Here is an 11,028-nt window from a genome sequence, read left to right as displayed (position 1 = left end):
ATCATGCTGAAAAATAGCTATTTATGAGTAATAAATTCTCTTTCAAATGCAGGAGATTGTTGAATACATTTGCAAGGTTTGCCAACTGGCGGCCAGGGGCCTTTGGGGGTGGAAATCAAAATCACCCCTTCACTCCCACTGAATCAATTCCAGTCTTGCTTGATTGAGTAACCTCATGTGCACCCTCTCTTTCCCCATCATTGAAAGAGCATCCAACAAAAGGGATTTCAGGGAAAATTAAGTCACAGAGAGAAAGTTTACGAACAGCTTTTGTGTTCTACAATTCATGAGTTTGATTAAAACGTGGCAGAAATCCCAAACCTCCACTGCACATGGTGGCACAGGGAAGGCAACACAAGACTGGAAGGCAGAACCAGAAGGATGCGAGCCATGCAAACACTGTCTGTGTCCTCCAAAGACACCTCCCCGTTTGGTTTTAGGATACTGAAAGCTGAATTTACACTGTGGCATGGTGGGGATCATCTTCTCAAACCACAGAGAGGATGGACATGTGAGGAGAACGGGTCCTCACTTTTCTACTGCACTGTTTCAGTGAGAGGAGCACTTCTGGGCACTGCTCCTCCTTATCACATCATCCCTGACCCCTGCCATTAGGATTAAGCTAAACACTGAGGGGTGAAAATCACTGCTACCACTAATGGAAGCTCGGTAAAGGGGAACCCCCAAACCCAGGCCTCCAGGACCTGTTCCAGACCTTCTGGACCAGCAGAAGGCTTGGAGCATGGGAATCACGCAGGTCCACCCCAGGAGAGATGGGGAGGAACCCTTCCACCATGTCCAATTCACAGCCACCAAGGACAACGAGAACCACAGAAACCCATCTCAAACCTCCCCCTCTGCGGGTCCTCCCTGTGCCTGCCCTCTGCACAACTCAAGCTGTCATCCCACCTGGATGCAGCTCAGCCACCTCAACAGAGACAAGGGGGAGCATCTTCCAGGGAAGGTCCACACGGGTCCAAGCTCCAGCTCCCCCAGACCTCATCCCACTCTGCTCTGGCCACAGTCTTTGCTCCCCAGCTTTACTTCAGACCTCCCCTTCCCTCCTTCCTGAGTTCACTCTCCTTCCAATTGCCTTTCTAATTAGCTAATTAAATCTGCCTACATCCAAACAGGATCTACAGCACTGCCCTTGCTCCCTCTCCCCCATCCACCCCGACTTCCATCCCTGACCCCCTTCGCCAACAGATCACATCCAGGCACCACTATCAGTTCAAGATGCACCCATCACACAACTCCATAAGGATTTTACACTTCCCATAAGGAGCAAAACATCTCCAAACTGTTTCCTTATGTACTTGATGCCAGCAAACATGATTCACCGGGGCTGATCCACCACCCGCTGCGGTGCCGCATCTCACTCCGCACCCCCTGAGCCACGCAGCTCCGAGGGAGGGAGAAGCGGCTGAACTCCCAAATCCTTCCTTTTCATCCCAGGCAGATTGCTCTGCCCAACTGCATCCCTTCCAGGCTGCTGTACTCTGGTGATTCAAAGTGAAAGGGGGGGGGAAAAAAAGCCTAAATAATTAAAATGTCATTCAAGCTCGAAGCCGATATGAGTCACTGTTACAAAAAATATCTTCAAAATTCCTTCAGGAGTGGGGGATAATTATATTCCTCCCTATCAATTGATTTTTCTCTACAATGCAGATGTCAGATTTTCCATGGTTTTTTTTTTTTTTTCCTTTTTCCTTTTTTTTTTCCTTCCTTTTTTCCCTGGAGTGAGTGTCAAGGAGGAACAAAGCTCTCTTTGAGCCTTTTTCAGCCCAAAATTAATGCTGAAGAGGGGGGAAAAAAAGTGGTACAGACAGGCCAATAGCACGGGAAGCTGGGAAAAAGGCTGGTGACTCAAGCTATGTCTGCAAACCCTTTTTGATACCAGCTCTGGAGAGAAGGGTGGGGAACAGGGCATCAGCCTGATAGATTTAGAGTCACTTTAAAGACCTTCCTGTGTCTTCGTGCTACAAAACATGGGTGAGAAAGAGCAAAAATCTCAATGAAGGGCAATCCTAAATTGTGGATTTAGTGTTTTTTCATGATATAATATGAAACACCCCCAGCGAAGATCCCACCTGGTGCCTTGCACTCAGCCACCTGCAGAAAATGTGGTTTCAACATCCTTTGGAAGCCAAATCTACTCCAGCATATTCTGAAGACAAACTGGCTGTAATTTACACCCCAACTTCATGGAGAGAGAAGGAGCTTTATGAAGTTAAAATTCCAATCATATAAGGACTATAGGACAGGGGACAGCCGGCTGAGCTGCTCCTAGGTTGTGCCAGACCTGGCACCTGGAGCACTTGGATCCAAGGGACCCAACACGATGTCTTTAGACCACAACACTAAACTCCTAATACTAAACACTGCTCCAGCTTTCTTCTGCATTTGAAAGGATAAATCTTGACTTTTTTCTGGATTTAATTCCAGCCTCACTAATAAATACCATCCCCAAATGCTGCATTCGCCAGGGTTGATGGGTATGACACTACAGCAGCCATACACAGCAGTGGCACAATCCTGCTGCTGGGTGTGTAGAACTGCCTCTGAACACCATGAGGTTGTTTTATGACTTCTTTCTCCTTATACACCTCAAAACAGTCACAATATTTCATTGCCCAGACTTTAACACCTCAACGTTCATTCATGGCTATCAAAATTGTTTCCATACTTTTAAACATTTGCTTAATTTATCAGCCCAAATCTTTACCTGCAGAGCACCCCGGTGCAGGGCTTGCCATGAACCCTGCTGGTGGCAGAGGCTGGGTTTGGATGAGACATGTCCAACCCTCCACATCTCCCACCTGCAGGCTCTGCCGTGTGGTTCAAGCTCTGCGGAGCAGGAAGGATGATCTGGATCAGAAAGAAGCTCTTCCCTGTGAGGGTGCTGAGGCGCTGGCACAGGGTGCCCAGAGAAGCTGTGGCTGCCCCATCCCTGGCAGTGTTCAAGGTCCAAGCCTGCGCCAAGATGATGGCGCACCCACATCATCTGGAGAACACGAGTTCTGGTCCAAGCTTGGCAGATTATAGGACCAGGCTCCAGATGATCTGGAAGAACCCATCATCAGGTGAACAAAACATACACGCATGGAGGAGGTGAACATCTGGATTCTGCTGCTATGGACACAGGCTGGTCCAGCTCAGAAGCCAAACCAGCATCCCCACAAAACCCAACTGCCAAATACCTCGACTCACAGACTGGAAAACACTTTTCTGCAAGAGAAGTCCCTGGTGCTGATTTTTGTTCTCTCTGTCACTGGTTTTTCGCCCCAGCCACCAGAAAGCCCTTTGAGAAGCCACCAGGACTGCACCAGCATCTGACTGACTTTGAAGACAGCGCTGCAAGGAGTGGGTGAAAGGGATTTATGAAAAGTACTTGGCATTAGCAGCTCCCGGCCTTTTACAGCCACCGAAGGAACAACAAGTCTTCCTGCCAAGGGCTATTACTAGACAAATGGAGAGAGATCAGAGGCACAAAGGAGGTTGCTAAGGAGTCAAGTGTGGGATCCCTGCAGAGAGGAGGAGGGCTGCAGCTGGGACGGCAAAGGTCAGAACATTGCAGACATCAGTTTCCAAAAATTCCCATGAAGCCCCGGCGCGGGAGCCGGGAGCCTGGCCCCGCCGCGCTCGCCTATGAATAATGAGAAAGCCATAAAAGAAAGCTCCTTTTCTTCCCTCCTACCCACGCTAATGTAATAAAACAAATTAGAATAATTATTCTCCATTTCAGAGCCATAATGCCCAGGATGAGGGCACGCTTGTCACCGAAATGACAACTACATCCGTTTGATTCTCCTCCTTTATACTGACAGAGATCGCCCAAATTCCAACTTTGATTTCATTACATCTAATGCAATTTTACTACAGGCATCCAGATTCTGTTTGCTTCAAAGTCTTCATGGTTTTTGCCAGCAAGTTCATCTCCCTTATTAGCTAATCACATCCCCACCCTTTTTCCAGTAACCTTTCAAATGCCACCCACGTTCTGACACTTTTAACAGAATCCAAGCAAAAACAAAACTAGAGACACGAAGTTGAACATGAAATTCGAAAATGAGTCGCTGCAGTTGGTTAAAAGGAACATTCTTTTTTCTAATGGGAAAGGAAACTAATGATTTAAAAAGATTAAACATCTAATGATACACAAATAACCTGGAAAGAATTGAAATTCTCTGTGAAAACACCGCGTGGGAAATGGACAACATTTACTAAGAAACAATGATGAGAAGTTAGTGGAAGCATTTATTGCTAATTATTATAAATCTTTTTGCACTATTTCTTTCTCATTTACAGACTGCCTCTTTAAATGAGCTTTTTTTCCTCCTGTAGAAGGGGAAACATCTTTTGTGTTAAAATGCCAGAGGATCTAAATTATTTTCTAAGTCTCTGCCTGCCAAAAGTGCTCTGGGACTCCTCTGTTCCACAGCAGCTTCTTCCAAGGATGCACCAGGAGAGCTCAGGGAGGCAGGGCTTGGGCTTGGGGGGGTTCAGATGTAGTTACATTCAGAAAGGGAAATCCAGGAAGTGGGAAAAAACAAATACAGAGAAATGTTGTTTACAGGAAGTAATCCGGGGAGGGGACCACCAAGGCACACAGTGTGCAAAGATGCACTTGGGCTTCCCTAAATTCCCCTGGTGCACCTCAGGACCTTCTGCATGATGCACCCTGCGTGAGGAGGAGCATGGGGAGAGACTCCTGGGAAGGGCTCTCCAGTACATGGAGAGACGGTGGGAGAAGAAAACTCCTTCCCCTGCGTGACCCCATCCCTGTCCCCTGTCCTGCCATCAGCCTGGGGAGGAGGGAGCAGCCCCACAACAGTCTTAAGGGCATCGCAGCAGGACACTGCACCCAGCAGACTGTTACAGTATTATTATATAAACCACATATATATTAGAAACATTATTATTGTACCATAACACACATATTACAGGATCTAATTCTTGCAGCAAATTGAGGCTTGGGCTTAAGCTCCCCAGCCAGAGATCAGAGCCTGGAGGGCACGGACCCATCTGCACAGAGACCCCGTGGAGTCCTCCCGACTCCAACACCTGCAGCAGCCAGTGATAGATTGGCAGCTTTAAATCTGAATTTCCTTGCTTTGGGCACTTTTAAATTAAAGTGGTAATGTGCTTTAAATCCTGTTTCCCTGCTTTTTCACTACACTCTTCAATCCCTTCCTCCAAAAACTAATCAAGATGTCTCAGACTCACTTATACTCTGCTCCAGCCACCTTCCCTCGTAACTTATTCCATATGTCTGTGATCCTTTGCAAGACACAGCTCCACCTTCATTCCCTATTTATTTCCAGTTTCCCAACATGCTGTTACACCCCCAGAGCTCGATTCCCCCCCCATCCCTCCACGTTGCATCTCTACTAGTGATTATTATTTGTACAGAACATCACATCATCAAGCTGGCAAACATCACCAACCTGGTCCTTTGGCTCATGTACACATCTCAGTAGTGCTGCTGCTAACAGGGCACTGCAAACCCCTCCTGATGCAAAGCAAAATGCTTATTGGAAACCCCTGAGAAACAACCACCTCTCCATGAAGAGTCCAAACAAGCCACGCTGCACACATATGGGCTCACCCATATATACACGTCTATAAAGCATCACTGCTCGCAGAGCACCAGCATCTCCACCTCGTTATGGCAATGGGAAAACAACCCAGGGTAAAGAGGTGCAGGAGAGGTTGGTGCAGAGGAGCTCTGCAGGTGATTTCCAAGGTGCACAGTACTTGCAGCAGAGGGGCACTGATGGGTCCTGTCCGTCAAAGGGGATCCATGACCAAAACCATAGGGAATAACAGGAAAGTGCCTGTCAGTTCTCCATTTCCTTTAGGACACACTAAAGGCATTTTCCCTCCCTTGCTGGCCAGGTCTGAAAAAGCCTCACTTCAGTGACACTGGTTCTATTCCCTGAGCGACAGCACCCAAGAGACCTGGACCAAAGCGGGCACATCCCAGCAGCATTCCACTACTGCTGCATACTGGTCAGCAGTCGTACTAGCTGGGGATGGCTGCTCCTGGACCACAGCTCTGCTCCCATGAGACAGGGATGCAGCAGCATTGCGAGAACAAGAGAGTGAGAATCTTGAGGTGTTTAGCCCTCTTGATGACCGATATTCCCACTGACACCTCCCTTACTCAGAGCCTGTATTGGGCTCAGGTCTGTGTTATCAGCACAGCAACCACCAGCCCTCAGCTGTAACACAGAGAACTGCCAGACTCCGTGTTCATCTCCCAAAGAGAAAGGTAGTGAGAGAAGAGGGACAGGAGAAGACTTCAAATGGAGATGATGAAAAGCCACATAGATTAAATGACACCATCACTGCTGGGCCCTTCCAGAGGAACCACTAACACCAACAGCATCACAGCCACATGCAAGCAACAAACACTCGTGTTTGCTCTGGTGCAAGAAAACTCAGTCTGAGCTTTTACTTCTCATTGGCCTCGAGTCCAACCTGACCTAAAGGCATCTCATGTGCCTCATGTTTTAGAGGAGGAACACCAGCTGTAACCAGATAAAGACATTTCCATGCAGCCCTTAGCATCAGCCCTCCGAGTGCCAGCTGCAGCAGCAGCCGCGCAGAGCTGCAGTAAACCAGCAGCAGCTCATGCTTCCAGGCAGGGTTCCCCCACATGACTTTCCCCGTTAACTTCATCTGTGGCAGCAATCCAGGCTGTGCACGGCTCATACACACTGCTAAAACCTTCAGGAACATCTCAAGTATCTCCAAACCTGAAATAACATGGAGCGGGAGAGACAGCCCATGTGCAAATGCCATCACGCACCCCCATAAAAGCCACTCCTGTCTCCTCCACTCAAAGCTGCCCACAATTTAATGCTTTCCTCAGTTAAGCCAAAGATGTAATGACCCAAGGACAGATCCTGGCACGGGGCTGGGCAGGATTTTGGCAGCACCAGGCTCAACAAATCTGCCCAAGCCAGAAGGGGCCCCACCCCCAGCCCCTCGCTGCGGCTGGCACAGCATCCTCTGCTGGACAGGGCTCCCACATCCTCACTCCTGCTCTGCCTCTGCTCATCCCAGTTTCACCCTGGCTCAGTTTGGGACCTGTTTCCCCATCCCAGTCCCCAAGTCCTTATTTTCTGTCCCAAGCAGTGGGGCAGTTCCTACAGGGGACTCACTGCTTGCTCTGCTCTTTGGTAAGTCCTTGCCCTGTCCCATCACTACCACTGTACTTCACCAGCTCCAGGTGGAAGAGGCAGTACCATGCCAAAAGTTAGACCTGAACTCATTACACACCATGTTTATATCTGCTTTATTGACAGCAAAATGTGCTGATAGGAGGGAATAGCCCCACATTTAACTGCCTCTTGTCAGAAAAACCCTCTGGTTTGAGGCTGGAGGAGCTGTGAGCAACAAGAAGAGGCAACCCTTGGGAATAATTGGTGAGGAAATCATGGATGTCTACAGTCAAAAGCATCCCCTTTTCAAGTCAAGATTCAGCTTGATGCACACCAAGATGCAGCCCAAGCTCCTCTTCATCAAGTGGGATGGGGGTGTTGGAGCTCCTGCAATGCAGGAAAACCCCAGGACAGAGAAATCAGGAGACCCCCCCCAGCACCCAGCACTGCAACCCCTCACCCATGAGGCTGGCTGCAGGGGGCTCAGGGATGAACGTTGCCTAAGGCTCTTCCCCAAATCCAGTTAAATCACATTCCCACACTCCCATCCCTTTACACGTGCTTTTCCAGTTACTAAGTTTTATCAGAGTTACTATAGTTACACCCACAGGTGTTGATGAAAACCAAATTCTCACGTTTCTGAGCAAGCACACACACAGTGTCTCTTAGACACTGAACTAATGAAGGAACAGAAGCTGCATTTTATGGTTTATGTGTGCAATCACTAACGACTTTCAGGATCCAAAGAGCTACTATGAAGTTTCAGCAACACGGTGTTAACAATTCATCAGCTCAACCCCATCAAATGCACCGAGCCCCACAACAGCTCTAGAGGGAATGAAGCAGTTGGGAAGCAAACTCTGTCTGCTGAAATATATACACACATATACATATATATATATATATATATATATGTACACACACACATAGATTTGAGAGAGGGCTGAGGCTTTAAGAGCACAGCATCATACCTTTGATGCCTCCCCAGGTAGTTGCAGATGTCAAAACACCTAATAATCCATCCTAATAATCCAAAACACCACCCAGCAGTGATGCCAAGCAAAGCACCTCATTGACAGCATGGGCTGCTCCTCTTGGCAAGTCACCATGGTTTGGGTAACGTCCTTGGTTAATGCCTGACAGCTGAGCACCTCTGCTTACCCGCTTGTGGAAACACAAACCAACACATCGCACCTTCCAAGCCTCAAGAAATCAGAGTGACAAAGAGTCACAAGGAACATGACAAAGACATCAAGTCACCGAGGACTTCTGAGGCAAATCCGCCCCGTGAATGTCTGTTTGCATCACTTATTTCCTAACAAGCTGCTCCTCACACAAAGGGACCGCTATTCTGTTGCCTCTGCATGTTCCTAAGAAGCATCTGTCTTTACATCCTGCACTAATGGATTATTAGGCACATCAAACATATAGATTGAATCACGTAATTATGCCTTTTAAAAAGGCAGCAATATTTGAGATCAGCCCAGCACTCGCTGCCAATCAAACTCCAGAAGCAGAACCTGCTCCTCATCTCCTGCAAGAACACAGCCGGGGTTCTTCTACTTCATAAACTGCATCATCTCCCTTAGGCCAGCCCAGGGAGGCCAAGCACAGTAAAGCAAGACCTGGACATGATTTCCATGGGGAGGATTAGCCAGGAAACACAAGGCTCCCTAACACCACTCCAGAGCTGGTTGATCACAGAATCATAGCATCACCTAGGTTGGAAAAGACCTTTGAGATCAGCAAGTCCAACCTTTACCCCAGGACTGACGGTGCTCACATGCTTCAGCAGCAAACTTGGTTAAGACTAAGAGAGAAGGGAGCAGGACCATGCTGGGGATGCTGCGGAATGTCAGGAGCATCAGTTACCTCCTAACAGGAGAGAGATGAACAGGGAGACACAAAAGAAATGGCAGCAAAGCAGGGGAGCAGGCACAGTGCATCCCTGACCTTCATGTGCTGCTCAGGCGTCTTCCACCACCTCTGTGGACTTCTATGGTTTACGTGGTAGAAAGTCCAAAGACATATCACTGCTCCAGTGCTCCTTCACTTTCTTTCAGCAGAAGACAAATCCACGGCCAATCCCACCCCTGGGAAAACAGCCTCCAGCCCACATTTGTGCACATGCTTCAGTTCCTGCCTCAGTAAGGAAGAACTCAAAGATGGCCTGTGAGCAGGTGAAGCTCTGCTCCAGGAGGACACTTCAGTTCCACACATTAAACTCGCTTCCCAGTGCCTGCAGGCATCATTACCCCAGCCAAGAAGGAACCACCCATGTGTTTGGGCCCCAAAACATTAAAGATACCATCAATCACTGATTTCCACTTGCTTGTATAGATCCCCACTTAATGACCTTTCCATGTTTGCCTCTCCCATGCCTCTTACTTATATATCAGTGACCCAGACAAAGGACATGCAGGGCAGCAGCTCTTCTGCAGAGGCTCTCCCTGAGACAACACAGAGTTATTGCTCTCCAGATAAGCCAAGCAGCAGCACAGATAACAGTAACAAACGTGTTTGGCGAGCACGGTTTCCCTTCATATCCAACCTACCCCATAATTCAAAATACATATCACAAATGAGCCAGAATAAGGCAAAGTTCAGTCAGAGTCCTCTTTTAAAACAGGATGCAGACTTGGTGACCAAATAACTTGTGTTTCCCAACACTGGGTGTTAGGGATTGTCAATCTCTCTCTAGAGTCATGATCCTTAGCTTAAAGTTCTGGGATATTCTGAAATGTCCTAAATGAGGGCTGAGATGACAGGATAACACCCCTGCCACACCTTTATTTTAACAAAGATGTGTCAGTTCTTGATGGATTCTTTTACAAGCTGCTTGGGAATTTCCACCAGCACCAGGACAGAAATGCAGCAATTGTTCTCTGAAAACACAGCAGAGAATGACATTGCAGCAAAGCACACATAGAGCAAAAGTAACTTTGGATAAAGCTCCTCGTTCCTGGAATTACCCACTGGATTCCCAAGAATCTCATCAAAAAGCCCCAATGCCCAAGTCTCCAACTTTTATTCCTTTTCAGGAGCCAATCACACGAGCAGCACCAACATATCGACACTGATATTCTTACTCCTGTGTTTGCTCACCTCAAAATAAACACTAACAGTAAGTTGAAAGATTGGGTGAACCAGAGCGTGAAGCATTTCCTGCTACATCCTTCTTCCTTGTAACCAGAAAAATCCCTAAAGCAGAGGACTCCGTTGTGTTGGACCAGGTTTCCTGCTGGGATGGGACAGTTCTTTTGCTGTCACCTCAGAAAGGCAAATATGGGAAGTCCCACTTACGGCTCCAAGCATGATCCTGAAGATCAGCCACCGAAAGCCCCAGATGACGATGCTGGAAGGAGGAGTGTGCTGGGGCAGGCGGGACAGGGTCCAGAGAGGGCAGAGGAATATCCCCAAGAAGCCTGTTTCCAGGATCTGCGATTCCCATCCTGTGGTGCCGACACGTGAGAAATGAAAAAGAAAATGGTTATTATGCAAGTCCTATAAATGATTCCTTTTCAAATTGTGAACCCCCAAGAAGAATCAAACCCACCCAAACTGTACTTAATGCTTTTTCAGCTCCATTTGGAGGAACGCAGGTACCAACTCTGCCCCAATAAACACATCACACCCCCTGGGAATTGATGCTTTAAGCTACAGTGTGCACCTATGTTTGGTGGCTGGGTTGTGTTGTTCTTCTCCGAGTGCACACCAACACTTTGTTCTTTACATGGTTATTTTATGCAGCATGAACCACAGAATCAGACTGGTTCATGTTGGAAGGGACCTTAAATCTCATCCAGTTCCAACCCCTGCCACGGGCAGGGACACCTTCCACTAGAGCACGTTGCTCCAA

The 11,028-nt window shown here is 47.9% G+C and overlaps 1 protein-coding gene across 1 annotated transcript in view; it reads right to left on the bottom strand.

Annotated features, from left to right (window-relative positions):
- The window catches only part of LOC104401745 (lipase maturation factor 1-like), a gene marked incomplete at both ends in the record, with an annotated part of 141,352 nt that extends 130,731 nt beyond the window's left edge, over positions 1 to 10,621 (bottom strand). Inside the window, one exon of the mRNA XM_010009427.1 lies at positions 10,473 to 10,621. Coding sequence (XP_010007729.1) covers positions 10,473 to 10,621 — 149 coding nt within the window. The remainder of the gene's footprint in view (positions 1 to 10,472) is intronic.
- Positions 10,622 to 11,028: the final 407 nt, after the last annotated feature.

Source organism: Nestor notabilis, unplaced genomic scaffold, assembly GCF_000696875.1.
Source record: "Nestor notabilis isolate BGI_N333 unplaced genomic scaffold, ASM69687v1 scaffold1602, whole genome shotgun sequence".
In the NCBI taxonomy this organism is placed as follows: Eukaryota; Metazoa; Chordata; class Aves; order Psittaciformes; family Psittacidae; genus Nestor; species Nestor notabilis.
This window is presented reverse-complemented; position numbering and strand designations above follow the sequence as displayed.